This window comes from Balaenoptera physalus (assembly GCF_965194825.1).
Source record: "Balaenoptera physalus genome assembly, chromosome: 4".
Classification (NCBI taxonomy): Eukaryota; Metazoa; Chordata; class Mammalia; order Artiodactyla; family Balaenopteridae; genus Balaenoptera; species Balaenoptera physalus.
Genome location: NC_138891.1, coordinates 37,814,843 through 37,834,820, shown reverse-complemented (window position 1 = coordinate 37,834,820; position 19,978 = coordinate 37,814,843). Strand labels below are relative to the sequence as shown.

The window sequence follows — 19,978 nt, the reverse complement described above, 5'->3', positions numbered from 1 at the left end:
GTGTCTAGAAGCAAAGTTTAGAATAAAAAGCAGCCTGAGTTCAACTTCTTTCTTCTTGAAAAATGCAAATTATTATCATGCTTTGAATGACTTAATGGGCTTATAATGGGATGGAGATATATTTATTGCATATCAAAAACATTAAAATGGTGTAAATCATAAATAAGTGACTGACAACCCCATCTTAATGTACACATGGGTTTTAATAGGAATAAAAAGGCTGGCAAATGAAGGCTTCACTCAACATTTTACTAATTAAAACAAAGTTCGAAGAACCTTAAATATAGTTGAGCCCTACCACTTCTATTATTCCCCATTCTTTTGAGAAGAAACAAAAACACTAGAAGCCCTAAAGATTTAAGGGGTACTATAAAGGAGTGAGAGCTTAAAAAAAAAAAAAATCTGGAACCAATAATCTATGTCTCAACCCTAACCACTGAGTCACGTTCCTATGATTATGCAGAAAAAAATATTTAATTTCAGTAAAATTAATACTTCCCTGAGATAGAACATATTGTATATAGTATTATGCAACCAAAAGGATGACAGTGTTCAAGAATTATTTTATCTCATTTCTATGAGGCACAGCATTTCCTTATCAGCCTATTTAATTCCACAGGAAGACTGGGGGTTTTTCTCTTTTTATTATAGGCATAAAATTAATTGCATGTTAAATGAGGCTCTTATAAATTTAAATTTGGCTCATTTAAATTTGATTTTTCGAACTGGCTTATCGGCCAGCCACAATTACTTTTCTGACAGGAAGATGGAGTGCCTGAATACAGTTCCGGAAATATTTTTTCATTAATTGAGAAAGGATTGTCTGTGATGGTAGCTTGTTAAAAGAAGCACTGATGAAGAGATTAGGGCAGACAGGTGTTGTAAGGTCTAATGCCTGTTCTTAAAAAACCAGTGACTTTCAGGCTCGGGGTATTACCAGTTATCTCAATGGGCATCTTGAAATTAAATTTAGCTTAAAAAGCACTATGATATGAGTCACCTTTGGAAGCAGTTGTGTGTATGGAGGAGGTAAGGAGAGGAAAAGATAATTAAGCAAACAATAATAGGGTATCCCAAGGTCTGAAGGGTTGGAAATCTGTACTCTAGCATGTGATCCCAGTTGGGTTATTTGACCTTTTTGTGTGTGACTCAGTTCTCTAACCTGTAGTGGAGATAACAATACTTACAACCTTCAGAATCGCTGCTCCAGAGAGCAAATAAAATCAGTTGGCAAGCACTTGGTAAGTGCAACAGTCTATAGAAGTGCGGTAGTTATAACAGTGGCGCTCACATCTGGAAAGACTCAGGATGAACGGTGCCAAAGACTAGATGCCAAAGATTTTCACTGGACCTCCTGGATTTAAAGGGAGACATTTAGTGACAGTTCTGGCCCATGCCTGGCACTGGAAACGAAGTGTCCTCCTTTCTGATGATGGCGCTCTCCCTCTGTGCTCTTCTGAACAGCTCAGTGTGGGCTGAGAGAAACTAGAAGGAGCTATGACTAACTCTGCCCTGTTGGAATGCAGTGTGATCAGTCACAACCGAAGTCCTTTCCTCTTCCATGCCATAAGCAAGTACTGAGTTCCAATTTGATCTGAAACTGTGCTGGGCTCTGGGGGGTTAAAGATGCATGGACATGGTATTTATCTCCAGGGAGCAAACAGTACATATTGAGAGCATCTATTGGCACAGGTTCATAGTTCAAGGTAATAGTATGCACCCATAAATAATGACATGGACTTGACAGAATGACAGTCTCATTGTATTCAGTCATTCCTCATCTCTCAATTATTTCTCTGGAAAGCCTTTTTTCTTGATATTTAGGCCAAGATTCAAGAGTATTCATGTGAGAATATAAGAAGTGATGTGTTGCATCCTGGCAATGATCCACCAGGTCCCTACTCTGACTCTGAAGTGGAGTAAAAGGAGGTTGTGCACCTAAGAGACACTGTCCGCTCACTTTGAAAATCTCAATCACATAAAGTTTTGTAATCCATGGCATGAATTTTGGATTTTACTCTATGTGAGATGGAAAGACATTGGTGAGGGGCTGGGAGGTAAAGAAATGGAGTTAAGTTGGGGAAATGATGCTATCAGATTTGTGTTCTGAACTGATCACTTGGCCTGCTGAGAATGACCTTCAGGGGCGAGAGTGACAGCAGGGAGGCGAGACCAGTGAGGAGGTCACTGTAGTAGACAATGCTTGGACCAAGTTGATGAGAAGTGTTCAAATTTGGGACAAGTTGTATAGGTAGAAATAAGAGGACTCTTGGTGTGCTGAATATAGAGTGTGGAGGTAGAGGTATCAAGGAGGACTCTTAGACTTTTGGCCTGAGAAGTTAAGTGACTGTTAGAAAATGAGAAAGTCACGGGAGAAGCAGATTGGTGGTAGTGGTGGGAGCCATGATGGGTCTGAGCAGCACATCAGTCAACCCCACGGAGCTCTTGGCAGCTGGATGGACCAGTCTGGCATTCAGAGGAGAGGTCTTCATGCAGGTGGGGCACAGGCCTTGGGATCCAGGGTACTAAATCGTGCTGGCTTCAATGACTTTGCCAGTCTCTTAGCCTCTTTGGACCTTAGTAGCCTCATCTGTCCACAGACAAAATGGAGCTAGATGGTCTGTCTGTTTTGATCTTTCATGTGACTACAAAACAAATCAGGTGGTCCTGGTTTTTTCTATTTGGATGCTTTAATCTTGTAGCAACATAAAGACATGCTAACAAGTATCTCCTTGAGAGCCATTTAGGGTTTATCTCCAATAAACAAATAGTCATATTCTACCTCAACTTAGCAAATGTTTGTTGAGCATTGGCTTGGGGACAAGTATTGTTTTAAGTTTAAGTAGATGTGCAAAAATGCATTAACCTTGGCTCCAAAGGGGCATCCGAACGGCTAATCATGACCTAAGGAGGTAAGTGATCCCATGCAGTGAATGCACTTGCTGAAGGCACTTTTGACATTAGCCTGTCCCTTGGCGCTAACCCAGTGTCTGTGGGAGTGAAGACAGGAGAAGCAGGAGAAACGTTCCCTGCTCTTGAGGAGATGTCTAGATGTTAACTGGCAAGGCCTCAAAAGTCCACAGGAGAATAAATTATGTAAAGAAAATAGCTTTCAAGTGACAGTAAAAAGAAATCTAAGTTAATCTCTCTTTTAGGTTCTGAAGTGTAACAGGAACTGTATTGTTCATAAGGTGAAAATTGATTCAATTTAAGCCTATTTCATAGGCGTCTAAAGGAATATGTTCATTCCAGATGTTAAGCAGTTTGGCAGGGTTAGAGGTGGAACATGTGTTCATTGTTGCAGATTTAACTCTGTAGAAACAAGGCCACGAGTAGTTTGGAAATTCTGCAACGTTCTCTTCAAATATGCTGTGTCATCATCTTCTACTCCTATGGCATATTTGCATTCCGATCAGGCTTGAAAAAAAATGTTGCCTTAAATAATGTACACTGCTTCCCAATATAATTTTCCAGCTTCTTCTCGGCAGACCTCTCAGTCATGATTTGAGACATGCTTCTTTTTATAAAGACTGCCCTGCATTAGAATAACATAAGTGGCTACATCTCCCATTATGAAACATGATTGTTTTGGGTGGGTGATTTCAGTTTACCATGAACATGGTGCACTGGGAAGGAATCCTGTGGTGAATCCATTTGTTAAGAAATTTATTCTTTAATTAAAAAATCATCAATTGTCTCTTTTTTAAAAAGTTCAGATAGTAGGGTTTAATATTTGCCATTCATTAAAAAGTTTCAAGCGGAGCTTTCTCAGATTATTTTCCTCTCCTCCTCCTAAAACAAGGACAGTGGGTTTGTGTTTTGAATCACATAACAAAACTGTTGTTTACCCGAAAGGCAAATACAGACTTAAACACAGCTTTTGCCTATAAAAGCACAGAAACAATTTACTAATGCTTACAATTTGACTTACCAAACTATTTCCATTCTTTCATGTTAGATACTAAAGAGCTTTGATCTGCTAAATTTTAACACTGGCACAAATTTGGGTTTAATGAATGTTTGTGGAATGGCTGAATGGATAAATAGACTTTCAGAGCCTGAGAGGATCTTGTGATTCCAAATGAATATAATAAACCTATTAGTGAAATTTCTACTCCCTCCTTATGAATCTAAGGAGAATGTTGTTTCTAGCTGGATCTAAGTCAAGGACTTTGGGTTCACTGAAAAGGTCTTTCATATGACTTTTTTCAAAATTGTATTATGCCCAAATCAAGCTAATTTTACACTCTAAAAACTAACTCAGGTGGCCAAGGTCACCCAGCACACAAGTGGCCTGAACTCTACATGAATTGGACTTCTGTCTCATTCTTTAACAGTGCTTCTCAAACTTAATGTGCATATGAAACTCCAATGTTAAATAAGGTCATCCTCATCACAGGCCAAGTACCAATGAAACCTGAGGATAATGATTTGTAAACTTTTTCAAAATTTATTCTGGGTCTAGAAATCTCATGTCCCTTCTTTTTTTCTGTAAAATTCACTCAATTCCCTAATTTCAGCCTGCCTAGAAATATCCTTTGAGCTGAATCTCTTGCAGTCATGAGTATTTTTGTCTTTGGCTGAAACTATAAACTGCAAAATACCACCAACAGTAACAACATAATAATTGATCCCAATTCTTCTTCAATCTCAAAAGTTTGAAATTTTGTGTTAGCTTGAATCTGGGTCAATTTGAATTTCAGCTGAACTGGTTTATCCATCCTGAGAGATTAGTTCCCAAGAGGATTTCTGACTTATTTAAAAGGGGAAAGAATTTTATTTCTATTGAGTTGTATGTGGCTTGAAGAAAACTGACTTAAAAAGGAGAGTTCTGAAATTATGCATACACACTGGTAAATATTAAAGCAATAGAGATTCAGTGAAAAGCACAGTAGCACAACTTCTCCATTCTTTTTTTCATCGATTTTTCTATTTCTTTGTTGATTGCTAGTGTAAATCACTTTCTGAATCTCTTTTTGAATCAATTAGATCAAAAAGAAAAGAAAAGAAAAACAAGAACTTTCTAGGCAGCACACTGCCGCCATGTTTGTTCAGCTTGGTACACAAGCCAAAGACTTGGATTTTTCCTTTCTGACAAACTTTGTGGTAGATGACACAAGTCATGGAGCAAATGCTAGCGCAGGAATGGTAACAGTTTGGGGAGGCAGGCTGGGTTTGACTGTACAATGTCAAATTGGATACTATGACCTGAGGAGGGATTTTGTTTGGGTAAGGAATTTGCAAGCTTTCTCAAGAGCTAGAATGTGGTCATTCTTTGTGGCAGCCTCAGAATATTACTTACTTAGTGTCCTTATCCATAGAAAGAAGACTGGCAGTTACGCTATTAAGAATGATGATGATGGTGATGATGACAAAAATAACATTTATTAAGTGCTTATTATATGACAGACACTGTGCTCAATGTGAACAATCGCAGTTCAATTCCTGAATAGTAACCTTGTGAGGTAGGATATTGATAGCCCATCTTAGAGTCCAGGAAATGAGGCTGAGTGAGGTTAAGTAACTTGCACAAAGTCCCCCAGCTCATAAATGACAAGAGTTGGAACTTGAACCAATGTTTTTCTGATTTCAAAGCCCAGAGGCCTACAAATATACTAAAAACCAGTCAGTGATTAATACATACATTTTTGTATTTATAAGTAAGTGTGTATAGGTAGATAGATAAGTCAGTGTAACTACAGGGAAAAGTAGGGAAGGCTATGCACTGTATTGTCAAACTGTGGAATGAGATGAGGTGACCAAAGGGAGGAATTTACTTCTTTATATTTATTTTGAAAGTAGTGGGATTAGAGTACATCTTATGTTTTGGGTGACTTTGGTATTTCATAAATGAAATTAGTTTTAAAATGGAGAAGAATCATTTGTCTCAATGATTAATTATGAATCTAAAGTTATAAAAATCTTGAATTTTTACAAAATTGTTCATGAACTAGTGTAAAGATGTTAGAAACATATGGCGGCCCCTTTTAACATTTTTTCTTTATTGCAAAATGTAGAAGTATAAAATTTTGTAATATATAGACAAGCAAGAAATAAATTAAAAATTCCTCACAATTCTTATAATCCTCACAGTAGGGTACAGTACTCTACTACATAAAAGATTTTGGAGACTGTATTATTTCTTGTTTATTTCTAAATGATACCATTTTTGAGTACCATTGCAAAAGCAATGGCACTGTGAATCAATTATCTAGTAGTAACTTTCCACCAGTTTTTTTTAATGCATAGATGCTCTTTTTAAAAAAGCATAGTAGTCTTAACATATGTCCACATAAAAACCTGTACACAGATGTTCAAAGCAGCATTATTCATGATGGTCAAAAAGTGAAAACTCAAATGTCCATCGACTGATGATTGGATAAACAAACTGTGGTATATTCATACAATGGAATTTTATTTGGCAACAAAAAGGAATGAAGTACTGATACATGCTACAACATGGATGAACTTTATGCTAAGTGAAAGAAGCCAGTCACAAAATATTACATATTGTATGATCTCATGTGTATGAAATGAGACAAAAGTAAATTAGTGGTTGCTTGGGCTGTGGGTAAGGAGGGGATAAGAAGTGACTCTTAGTAGGTACAAGGTTTCTTCTTGGGGAGATGAAGGTGTTTTAAAATCAAATTATGGTGATGAGTGCACACTCTGTAATTATTCTCAGAACCAATGAATTGTATACTTTAAATGGGTAAACTTTTATGGTATATAAATTATATCTCAATAGAGTTTTTTAAAAATCTTACAGAAGTGCTTTATTAACGTTAGCATAGCTGTAAAAGAGAAGAGTTCTAGAGAATCCAGTCTTTTTCTTTTGAGTTTTCATTTTCCCCTCTATATTACTACACTCCCCACACTCAACCCCAGGAAGAAACGTGGTTGATTGTGGTTCTTTTCATAGAGAATTTTTTTCCCCTTCCAATGTGTTTTGAACTTGTTTGGTTGATACCTTTCTTGAATCGGCAGCCCACAAACGAAAATAAAATGGAAGCAATACTCACCTTCAATAATATGTTTTCTTGACAACCCTCTTTCCGTCTCAGCTCTGACAAGAAAAAGAAGCAAATGACTTTGAGTGGAGGTGTGCTTCTTTAAAAATCACTGTTTCAAAAGGACAGAATACTCATTCTAGACTGAATTGTTAATGGTATTCCCTGTTCTTAGCAAATTCTGCACCACTGCAGGCTGGGGAGAGAAGGCTGGTGGGCAGCACACCTAGTGGCTTTTCTTTGGAGACCCCAGGAGACAAACTAACCATCACTGTCATCACACCACGTAAGTAACAACTCAGCTGTGCACACCTTGTCCATATATAATTTGACACTTGACACATGGCTCAACCTTCCCACCTTGTTTTTAACCAATCCCAAGCCAAACAAAAAAAACAAAACAAAACAAAAGCTTGACATAAGTTTGCGAGCTTGCCATAAGATTGTCGGGCTACTGACAGCATTGGCTTTTCTGAGAAAGGAAGCAAATTTGAAAGTGACTTTTGACTTTCAAAAGAAATTAAACAACTATTTTCTTTTAAAAGGTGATGTACCGAGTCTTCCTTAAATTAGTTTCCTAAGAAGATGAATATTTAATGGACTTTTGCCTGCCCAGACCATTCTCAGACTCTAGCCAATTAGAAAGAAATGTGGTCCTTGAGTTTTAAAGTACTGATGAAATACTTCTTTAACACCAATACCTTTGTCAACCCCCTTTTTAAAAATTTTATTTATTTTATTTATTTTATTTTGGCTGCATCAGGTCTTCATTGCTGTGTGCCATCTTTCTCTAGCTGTGAGCAAGGGCTACTCTTTGTTGCGGTGTGCATGTTGCTCATTGTGGTGGCTTCTCTTGTTGCAGAGCCCGGGCTCTAGGCACGCGGGCTTCAGTGGTTGTGGTTCGCAGGCTCTAGAGCACAGACTCAGTAGTTGTGGAGCACGAGACTCAGTAGTTGTGGAGCACGGAGCACAGGCTTAGTTGCTCCGCAGCATGTGGGATCGAACCCGTGTCCCCTGCATTGGCAGGTGGATTCTTAACCACTGCACCACCAGGGAAGTCCCAGCAACTCCCTTTTAAAACATAGTAGTTAATCATGTGCCTTTGGTGATTTTGTATCTTTTAAAAGTATATTAGATAATACTGTATGTAGTACTCTACTACATAATGGTTCTTTCAGACTGTCTTATTTCCTGTTTATTTCTAAATCATAGGCAAGGGTTTGAGTACTACTAAATCATAGACAATAGCACCAGCCAATGGTACCATGAATCAGAGTATACACAATATAAACCTACGTTTCTCATATGCACCATGCGGCTTTATTTTCAAATACACTATAATAGGTATAAAAATCTAAGTTTCATATTTCTTTCTTCATATTTATCATAAACAAACTCAAAATCAGCATTAAAATATGAGTGTGTGTATACACATATACATTTTGATTGGAAGATTCCCCTTCAATTTTATCTTTAACGATTCCTTATGAATTATAGGGAAATAAATAAGGTTTTGTTTGTTTGTGTTTGTTTTTTGTTAGAACTCCATGGAGATCGTTGAGATTTCCATGAAAAAGAATAGGGAATAGCTTGCTGTTTTCTCACATGTTTGACAAAGAGGCCAGTCTTCTAAGTCCTGCTGAATAATATAAGTAACAGCTCAAATACCAGTAGGCCCATCAGAAGCCAATTCATCCTGTGAAATTTGTTCTGCATCCCACAACAGAGAGAGGACCACTCTTTCATTTGACCTGACAGAGAGTGATACAGGCAGCTTCCTGTTATTCTTCGATGAAATGGTCCTTTTGATCAGCATTTTCAGAGCCCTCTGCAGAAATGATCAGAGACTTACACGTGGGGCCAGACACGATATTTTTATCATCGTTTTCCGTAGAAGTCTCTGAGTTTTTGGCAGATTTGAGTAGCTTTTCTTCTGTGATGCTATGTGCTTATTTTCTTTTCCTGAAATTTGAACTCTATTTTGGAAATGGTTCTAAGTATGATGTTGGTATTTAAAAATCTCCATGAATCACTTAGTAACAAGTGACCACATGCTTTGCACTAAACTTCTTTGGGGGTATCTAGCTAAAATTGAATCCTAGGCTAATTGCTATTTCCTTCAAGTGAAAAAAAAATAAATCTTTCTTTCCAAACCAATTAATTTTAGTATGTTAGATGTAAAATGGTTGCCTAAAAGAATCAAAGCAAATAAAAATCTAAGTTTCCTGTCAAGGAAATAAAAGGTGTTTAACTTACTTTCCACCCCAGTAGAGTTTGGTTGTTATGACCAGGCTGGACCTCCTGTATGTTAAACAAACACACAGAGAAATAGTAAATAAATTGCTGGTTATAGTACTGAGTCATGTTATTATTATAGCACCAGAAAGAATTTATTATACCTCACATTTTAAGAAATCGGTGAAGAGATAAATTTGTTCATTTATGTCATTGAAACCTAAGGACAAAGGGAAGCTGATGAGTGGGGACTTGAAGTCAGATCCAAGAGAAAGAGTTCTGAAGGGAAGGGAACTTTACTTGGAGGGGCCAGATGAGGAGGAGGAGGGCTGTGACAACACACAGGTGATTGGGTGGTAGTAAAGCAAAGGTGAGTGGTAGGCATGGAGAGTCAGAAAGGAAAGTGAGAAGAGTAAGTAAGAAGACTTAAAGCACGGACTGCATTAGGAACTCAAATAGACGGTCACCAACTAACACTCATCGAGCATCTGACATAGTGTTGATTGATCATGAACTTTCCTGGGGGTACATCCACCCTCTGCCAAGGACAATGGACCTTAGTGTCTCTGAGTTATGACTCTTTCCAACTAATTGGAAAGAGTCATGCAACCAATTGCATTCACAGGAAAGAACTGACTACATGGAAATACGAATAAATTTAGTCAATAAGTACGAATAAAATTTCTCTGAGTGTCTTATTAAATGGAAATGTTATTTTAGAAAAACAATCCTAAAAATCCTTAACTCAAAGTTTTACCACTTTATTCCTAAGGGAATGAAATGTGGAAATCTTGTCAGCAAATTCATTACTTCCTCAAAACCACACCCAAGGGCAAGAAATGCAATCGCACCATTATGATTGTGGAATATGAATATGTCTTGAGAACTATAGTCATATAATTTAAAATTGGGAGGCAGATCTCAATGTAATTTACTTTCTCCAAGTATATAATTCTATTGAACTGGTCGAGGGAAAAAAAGGCATTTGAGATTCAAAGGTTAAGACCAAACTTCAGTAGTATTTGAAACAAGGCATTTATAATTCAGCTGTAGAGTCGATGCCTGGGGTCCTCAGATATAAAAGCCTAGCATGATTAATGATAACCAATGCGGAATGGCGGTGACAACTCTGACAACTTGGCTGCAACAAGAAAAATGTGTAGAAAATGTCAGTAACCCCATCCCCCTGAAGTTAATTCCCTGAAAAGTAATTTGAATCACTGTAACAGAAGGTCTACAAATATATGCATCTGGAGATTACACACCCCAAAAGGGCTGATGCACTTTCCAGGTTAATCCATCAACCTCGTGATACGTAGTATAATAGCAACCTGCCACAGGGGAGCTGGGTCTCCTCCAGCAAACATTTTCAGAGCTTCAACACAAAGCTCTGGATGGAATCTGATTAAAAAATGAGTGCAGCCCTCTGGATTATTCAGAGCAATTGGGCCTGCCAAGGCTGCACATTCTATCCTTAGACCACCATAGACTTATTTTTCCAAAATTAGGCTTTCTGTAAAATGTTTGTAAAATTAGTGTGCACATCCTCTATGGATGTGCACACTAATATTTATGTTCAAATAGCAAGAGTAGACAACAACCTGATGAATCATCACTGACCTCACGGAGGCATCTAGAGCAACTCTTCTGACTGGGTGAAGAATGATATTTTGAGTATTTCACATTGATATAGCACAGCTTTCAATATTCTTTTGTCCACCTTATCTCACTTTATCAGCACAACACTCCATGAACAGTTATGCCATCCATTTTATAGGTGGGGAAAGTGAGGCTCAGAAAAGAGAGGTAACTTGCCCTGGACAACACACCTAGCAAGTGGTGGTCTTGGGACAAGTAGGCAAGGATGCTGGTTGAAACTGCTTTTGTAGCCTCCATGCTGTGATGTTATGGTTTATCTTTTCAGCAATCTTGGGTGGGCAGCTGTGAACTGATATGACCTGATATCAATTTTCTGTAGCATGGGGATACCTTGAGTTTTTATTTGCAAGACAGAAAGGCAGTTTGTGAAAGATGCATGTTAATCTATTTTCTACAAAACGTATATAAGAAGCTTTGCAAAGTATGGTGAGTGATGAGTAGACATTCTCTGGATGCAGAGGGGAAGAGAACTACAGCACCGAAGTTTCCCCTTCATCCTCAGGTGTACTCTGGCAGCCGACACCTCGCTGTTGATTTCACTGGACATTAGTGGACTCATCTCCAAGGTCTCTGTTATAGGTTGAATTGTGTCCCCCGCAAAAGATATGTTAAAGTCCTATCCCCCAGTACCTCAGAATGTGAGATTATTTGGAAATAGGGTCATTGCAGATGTAATTAGTTAAATTAAGAAGAGGTCATACTGGAGTAAGGTGGGCCCTTTATCCAATATGACTGGTGTCTTTATAAGAAGACGCACAGAAACATTATAAGAAGACGCACAGAAACACGAGGGGAGAATGCCATATGAAGCCAGAGGCAGAGGTTGAAGAGCTGCAGTTGTAAGCCACAGAATGCCAATGATGGCCAGCAACCACTAGAAGCTAGGAAGAGGCAAAGAAGGATTCAGAAAGAGCATGTCCTTGCCCAAATATTCATTTTGTACTTTTGGACCCCAGAACAGAGAGAATAAATTACTGTTGTTCTAAGCCACCCAGTTTGTGGCACATTGTTACAGCAGCCCTGAGAAAGTGATCCAGTCCTATCTGAGCAGTGATGGATGAGCCAACATTCTGAGTAGGAAGGTGACTCAGGCAAGGTGGAGGACTGGGTGGGGATGTGAATATTCTTCCGTATTTAAGGTTGAATACAATTTTCTTTTCACACTCTTACAGTCCCTGGAGTAGGGAAAGAGGAGAGGGAGAGGGAGAAAGTAGGTCACCAAAGTTTATTTGTTCATATCGCCATACACTTCTGGGTTTCCATTTCCACTCGTCCTATAGAACGGTTATTTATTTGGCCATCAGCAGATCTTATACCAGAGCAGAAGAGGACTCCAGATTTGTCCTGTGGCTTGGCTGGACTCTGCCTGATCCTGTACTCATGCTGGGGGAGAAGTAGCTGTTGGGGCTGACAGGTGTAGTGAGATGGAGGGGGTTGGCCCCCCGCCCCGCCGCCACTATCGCATCACTCGTTACTACTGGCTTTGGCTCCAGAAGGTGATGGGATGCAACAGGACCCCTCAAGGATAGCAGATGAAGCACTTTCCTGAATGCCCAGATAATAGGGCTCCCAGCGCACTGGAGAGATGCTGGCTAACTGTGTTCACATAAGAAAGCTTTGGGATATTTATCCCAAGGGTTTCTTGTTTCATCATTTCTTTGCATCCAGAGTTGTTAATAAAATGAACAATGAACATAAATATGTGTGTAGAGACAATAAGTTTTCTGTCAGCTGGCTTCCTTCACCAGATTACCACAAATGGCAGTCAGAAACCATGAAAATGCCACTTTCTTTTACACACAAATATCTCATGAACATTCTCTGCTCAACCCATGGTAATTCATTGTGATCAATGACAAGTCAATAGTTTTTGAAGCACAAGTAATGAGCTCCCTAATATTTATTTTCAAAGCGCTGTAAATCATTTCTTTACTAAGAATTGACTTTTTTTGACAGCCTTTTGGTCAGTTGTCATGCAATTTTATTTTCTCTTCTCTGGTACAAAATAACAACAGTCTTTTTAAAGGCAAGTAAATGATTATGGTGAATGCATTACCTCCAGCCTTTCTTCTTGATAATGCTCCCCAGAATCACTTCAGCCCTGAAGGGGAAACAGATAATGTCTTAGGATACAGTGTCCTGGAAACGCAAGAGTCAATCCAAAACACCAGATCCCCTCCTTGTTTGAACTCTCAGTGCCTACATGTCCCGAAAATAGAAGCTGCTCTCGGCTGGTAGCAGAGTTTCCGCTGTTTCTGCTTGTAGCATGGGGATAGCTTGAGTTTCCTGTGGAAACTGTGCCTGTGCCTGTGGAATCCTGTGCCTGCGGAATCCTGCTCCTGGAGCATTCCAGAAGCACCTGCCAAATCCTGACACACTGGCAGAAGACCGCCTGCAGTCCTGATACTAGGAAACAGCAGAGTCACTTGGCAGTTTGGTGTTTTTGAACCAATGATCCCATATATAACTGTCCTGCTTGGTGGTATCCAAAGGGAGTCAAGGGTTTCTTTCTAATGGCTGTGGTCTCCGATTGTGACTGGGGAGGACAATGAGACCTCATGCTTTTCAGACAGAAAATACTGACTCCAGGCGATCTTGCAGGGTAAAAGAACCCATGTGTGGCTTTGGATGTCCCAAAGCCAGGATTGTAGATGCAAAAGCCCACACAGAGAATGTCCTGGGTTCCAGTGACAAGCGTTGTCATAGGAGGAGGATATAAGAAGTCATAGGGAAGTGTCCTTCCTGCCGCTGACACCGGTCGTGGAGAGTTATACTGAAGACACCCTCACCATCCTCTCCCCCTCCACCTACCCCAGCTGGGACCCAAGCTTAAGGAGACCAAAACTTTCTTCTAGGTTCCTCCCAGCCAGACCAACATTGTAAGAAGTAGGTGGGCTCTCAGGCTTTGTGAATGGGGACATCAATGTAATCAGCACTTTGTCCATTAGCATGTGTCTCTGTTGGAGTGTACAGCCTGGCAATAAACCATGAGGTGGGTTAGCTGGGGGGCATGCCCCAAGTAGACACGTATTGAATGTTACTTCTGGGTTCTTTCCCCAGTCTCTCTTGCAACCTTGCATTTCACAGTGGGAACCTATCTCATTACACACTGACAATCAATCAATAATTAATCAGGACCGATTATCCTTCACAACAGGAATACAAACATAGCTCTAAAAGACTTGTTAATCACTCCCCCTTTTTCATCCTTAGGCCCATTTGGTAATAAGCAGGATTTAACAAAAGAAGAAAACGCTGAGATAGGGTAGGATGTGGAAAGGAACAAGGCCTCGTCAATTGTATTTTCTCTCCTTGGACTCAATAGAAAACATCAAGGATGTGAGCTCTGAACCTCCCTGATGGTCCTTAAACATAGACCTGCCCTTGAAAAGGAGGAAACCCAGGCTAGGAAAATGCACTTTTATCAGGCAGTGATGAACCTGATTCAGCAGTTTGATGGTTACTCTTACCTGGAAGCGGGGGAATTAGGCGTACAGGTGATTACACTCCTCAGCCCTGTTAGAAAATTGCAGAGCTGCTCAAGCAGCTGTCCAGATGTTTAGCTTCTTTCCTGCATCCACGTTCACAGCAGGAGGCCAAGGCGTTCCACTTCTGCTGAATGTGCTTATTGTGCAGCAACAGAGCGCATGGACCCTGAAGGCACAGCACCCATGTGTTCTGACTTAGCAGTGCGCCCTGTCCTAGAGCCCCAAACCTGCTCTCAGGTCCATAAGAAGGTTATAGCTAGTTGTGACTTCTCCAGCAAAAGAAGGAAGGCCTCTTTGCAGCGTTCTCTGTCCTTAGAATGGGGTCTGAAATGTCCTCTTATAAAATATATTGGGTTTCTTGGCATCTTTGGGAGTCCCTCCTTTAATCTCTGATTTACCTGTAATGCCCGGTGGAGGACAGGCCTGCAAACAGGAAAAGCAGTCCCTGCTTCCCTGCAGAGAGGATGTGTCCATTTCCCTCGGGGTTGAGGAACTACGAGGTGTGGTTATGAACTTATGAGACTAGCTTTGGAACACCATGCTGGAATCTGCTCACTTATGTTAATTACATTCAGCTAATATTTATCGATCTCCACTGCCACCACGCTGATCTCAACCACCTCTGCCCCTCATGTGGCAACTGCTTCCAGTCCACTCTTCATATAGGGACCAGAGGTAGGCAGAGGGGCCCAGAGATGGTCAATAGCCCCAATTCTGGTGATGGTGGGAGAGGGAGGGAGAAAAGCAGTGGCATCAACATGTGTGGGAAGGACAGACCCTTGTCAGCAATGGTCTGGGCAGAGTCTCTTGGTTCCAGAAATGACACCTGAGAGACACATCAGGCACTGACTTACTTTCCAGCGGCGTAGACCTCAGCCGTATCAAAGAGATTCACTCCACTCTCGTAGGCAATTGTCATCAGCCGTTCAGCAACCTGCAAGAGGATGCAAAGGTCACGGGGAGGGGGAAGGGTAAGCTGGGACGAAGTGAGAGAGTGGCATGGACATATATACACTACCAAATGTAAAATAGATAGCTACTGGGAAGCAGCTGCATAGCACAGGGAGATCAGCTTGGTGCTTTGTGACCACCTAGAGGGGTGGGATAGGGAGGGTGGGAGGGAGATGCAAGAGGGAGGGGATATGGGGATATATGTATACCTATAGCTGATTCACTTTGTTATACAGTAGAAACTAACACAACATTGTAAAGCAATTATACTCCAATAAAGATGTTAAAAAAAAAAAAAAGGTCAGTCGTAAAAGCCAAATACTTTCTAAAGCTGGGAAGCAACTTGGAATCCTCTGGTGGTCTTTATGAACATGGAAATTTCACCGACCATTCTTGTTTTTCTCGGTTGTATTAAAGAAAGAAAGAAAAAAGAAGATTCAACCTGTCTGAATAGGGTAAAATTATCCCTTCCCTCTGACCTATACTGGGCACTGAGGGATTTCCTTCAGCACTGGGATAAGTCAGCCACCAAGAACACAGTGAGATGGAGAGACTTGTGTTTCTCACTCTGCTTGGAAGACGTGGTTTGACAACATGCTCTGTGGCATTGCAATCTCACGGACCAAGAGGGTCATTTATATCCCTGGTGACTTCATTTCTCTTCTTTCTCTTTTCCCCAAGCCAGTAGGTTCTGGCAGCTGGGTGACTCCTGACCTAAAAGCTTGTGCCTTTTTTCCCTGGAGGCTTAGCAGACTGTACTGATGAACCAAAAGTTACATGGAGCTGGGACTGTTCGAAAACTCCTGCCACGCACAGTTCAGCACAACCCCAGGCACCATCACAGAACGACCACTAGCCGCACTGACACTGCATGGAGAGGAGGGGGTGAGCGCACCGGCGCCTCACAGGTCAGCCTAAGACCTCCAGGGTCCTTGTTCCTTCCTTCGTGCTGCTGAACACAAGTGGCAAGTGCGACAGAAGAGCACAGGGAATAGCTATAAACCACACCTTGCTATAAACCGCATTTTTTTCATTTTGCTGATAGACTTATTAGTCAACTGAAAAATTACACAGCTCACAAATATTTGAAATTGATTTTTCCATCATGTTTTTCATTGTGGGCTAAAGGTGCTTCATCAGCATTTCCAAGATAAACTCTTTTCCTGTTGTTTTTTAAATTGGCATACCAAGAAAATCGTCAGACTAGCACAATGGACTCCATGCAAATCCTTTAGAATAATAGCAGCAAAAATGTTATTACTGCTTTAAATTTGCTACCATTATGACATTTCTCCTAAGTAGAAGTTAAAAGTTAAGAACAGTATAGTTTTTCCATCATGACTGCCATATATATATATTTTTTAATTTTTTAATATTTTTGGCTGCCCCGTGCAGTATGCAGGATCCTAGTTCCCTGACCAGGGATCTATCCCACGCCCCACGCAGTGGAAGCACGGAGTCTTAACCACTGGACCACCAGGGAAGTCCCATGCCCTATATTTTAGAAATTATTTTGCTTGCTTGTATTGTGTATCATCCTTGTGTTATGTCACATGACATACTAGTAGATTATGATTGGGAAATGTGTATAATAAATCTTATCTCAGGAGAAATTTTAAGATAAGATGGAGAATTCTGAATGGAGAATTGAACTAAATGATTGCTGAGATGTTTCCCAATCATGGGATTTGAAGATCCGAATGTGGAATAATGAAAAGAAATCACTGAACTAAGTCAGAGGATCAGTGTCCGGCCTTGAGTGTACCACTTACTAGATACATAAACATGGGCAAATCATTTGACCTCTCTGTGTTTTAGTTTCTTTATCTGCAAAATGAGGATGATTCTGTTCAGGCCCCCTAGGGAGTCCACAGGTCTCAGGGGAAGCTGACCTTACCTCCCTCTAAGGGGGGCCTGGTGGGCCTGACATGGTTCAGGGAAGGTCATGTGACACATCTGGGCCAGTGAGATGTGAGAGGAGATTGGCTGAGGACTTCTGGGAACACTTGCTTGCAGAGTTTCTAGAAGCGACACTCTTTCCCTGGAGTTACTATTCTGAGGTCTAGAATTCCTGCTGCTACCTGAGGATGAAGTTGATATACAAAGGAACACAGGGTCAGGAGAATCACTAGTAAATGGAGTGAAGGCTCTGAATGAGTCAACCTGGAAGTTTGCTCTATCTCTGCACTTCTAATTTAAAAGTAAAAATATTTTTTTCCCTTATTGGTTAAGCCAATTTCAGTTGAGTTTACTGTTACCTGCAAATGAAGGAAGCTTAACTATGTCACAGATGAGAAAACATAAATAAAACTCTGAAAATTAAGTGCTATAAGATGGTAATATACTCTTATCGTTTTAAAATATTATAATTCACGTGAGTAACATCTATCTTGGTTTTATGATGAAGCCAAATCATCTTTGGGAGGTACCTCACAGCGTTATCTAGCTTCTAGTTTGAATCCTTTCGATAATATGCCTGCCAAGTGGCTATTCAATAAATGGTTGAACTCTCCCAATAACGAGGACATCACCACCTCCCAAGGCGGCACTAATGATTATGTCACTCAGCACATTACGGTGCGCTCATCCCGGGATCCCATATTTGTATCTGCTTTGTGCCTACGTTGCCACATGGAAATAGTTGAGCTCCATCAATTCAGCCACGGGTGTGACTGTGGTCTGGCTGTGCCTTCATTCCTCCTTGCTGGCAGTCTCTCTGCCGGGCCCTGGGGGGAAGCCACAGCTGCTCTTGGGAAGGACAATCGCTATTTGGTCTGCGTTTGAGGTGAGAGCCTCTGTAGTCATTCACAACAGCTTTACTGTGTAGTCTTCAGAATCATAATTTTGAAATGATTTATTTCAGAGGCCAGCCCTGCATACTCTGACCTGGGCAAGCTGGGCTCACCGCAGCAGAGAGCAGACACTGTCAAGGGGAGAGCAAAGATGAAGGGGGAAATAATATGCTTATAGTTGACCCTTCTGCTCCAAAAGGGAAGATATATTTGTCTTTCTCTGCTCCAAAAACCATACCAGGCAGTAAAAGGTTACGCACATGCTAGATACAGGGGATTATTAACTTTAGACCCCCTTCCTTCCTTGTCACTTATTTTGCATCTGATTAAAGTCTGCAGCCATTGCTTTGATATCTGTGGATTTGCCTCTGTGCCTCCTCAACTCACCCTTCCTGATGCCAGTCAGAGGGCCCTGGAGTGGACCCTGTGATGACCACCCTGGTCCTCCTTCAGAGCTCAAGGACTTATTCCCCCAGCTCATAGGAATGCTGCCATCAGAAGGCACCTGGCTAAAGCGAGTCACCTACCCCAAGGTCAGACCTGCCTCCCAGGGCTGCCTCTATCCAACGACTGGTCATACAAGGGATATAAGCACTCAACTCCTCTTGCGCCAACTTGGGACAACCTGCAGGGCCATATGAGCTTCAGAGCTCCCCATGGGGTCAGCTGAGGTCATTGCTGAGACTGCATCATGGCCCAACTTCCTGATAACTGTTCTGCATGCTAATTTCCACCAGAGGTCTGCTTCCCAAGGACTCCCCTCTGCAACAAGCTCTCTGTGGTGACCTATGCCCAACACTGGGAACAGAAATTCAGACAGATAAAAATATGCAGATAAGACTCCTCCCTATGGATCTATTAAATAACACGGTGACCTTGCGAGTTGTGGAAAAGACCCTTTATCTCCCCAGGCATCTCCTTAGGGATGATAGTAAGAACTACCTTTATAAAGGGCTTGTCCTGGGCCAGGCACCAGGCTGAGCCCTTCATTAATCTTAGGGGCCATCATCTGCGTTTTACAGATGTGGCAATTGTTGGTAAATGGAAATGTTAACAAATCTACTGTTCATGCAGAGTGAGCTGGATCCCACTGAGTGTATCCACTCAAATACACTATCCCTGACTCCTCAGTGGTATGGAGGAAGGCAAGAAAGGCTTGGAGGGACCTGAGGGGGTTTCCTCAGGGAAGCTGCTGGTACTCAATGCCTGCATAGCTCACTTAAGCCGTGAAAGTAATCGTTAAAGGCAATGATAAGAATATTACTTTGGTAAGCACTGTTCTGAATGTGTAAATGAAGGTTTAAAGGAGTTTTGTAGTAAACACAATTACTGTAGGTCCCATTTATTGTGTGTTTGCTACCCTACATGGTTAATCTTTTCAACAGACCTTCAAGGTCAACATTATCATCCCATTTTGCATATGAGAAAATGAGGAACAGAAAGGTTGAATTAACTTGCCCAAGCCAGGGTAACCAACTGTCCCAGTTTTTCCAAGACTGAGAGATATTAAAATGGAAACGATGCAAACTGGGACCTGTTGGTCACTCTAGGTGAAGCTAAAACACACACACACCAGCAATAAAATCTTTTCATTAAGTTACTAAATATTAATTCCAAACTGGTTTGTTCTCTTATTATTGAGCCCGCACATACAACAGATTGACAGCTTCAAGGGCTATTAATAGTCTAAATGTGAAAAATACAAGAAGCAAGATAAAATGGAAAATAATCTTTAAGTCAGTCTTAGCCATTTCCTGTGATTAAACTATTATCCTTGTAAAATGCCAGAATCCCAGAAACTGTATTGTAAAATAGTTTGCTCTGCATTTTCTCCAATCAGCAT

At 40.8% G+C, this 19,978-nt stretch overlaps 1 protein-coding gene across 5 annotated transcripts in view; it reads right to left on the bottom strand.

Annotated features, from left to right (window-relative positions):
• KCNAB1 (potassium voltage-gated channel subfamily A regulatory beta subunit 1) overlaps positions 1-19,978 on the bottom strand; it is a 417,300-nt gene that overhangs the window by 65,287 nt on the left and 332,035 nt on the right. For all 5 annotated transcript variants that reach the window (XM_082459591.1, XM_082459589.1, XM_082459590.1 and 2 more), the window contains exons 4-7: positions 15,247-15,326; positions 12,961-13,005; positions 9,267-9,311; positions 7,023-7,066 (exon numbers count right to left, since the gene is read on the bottom strand). In XM_082459591.1, coding sequence (XP_082315717.1) covers positions 7,023-7,066; positions 9,267-9,311; positions 12,961-13,005; positions 15,247-15,326 — 214 coding nt within the window. The remainder of the gene's footprint in view (positions 1-7,022; positions 7,067-9,266; positions 9,312-12,960; positions 13,006-15,246; positions 15,327-19,978) is intronic.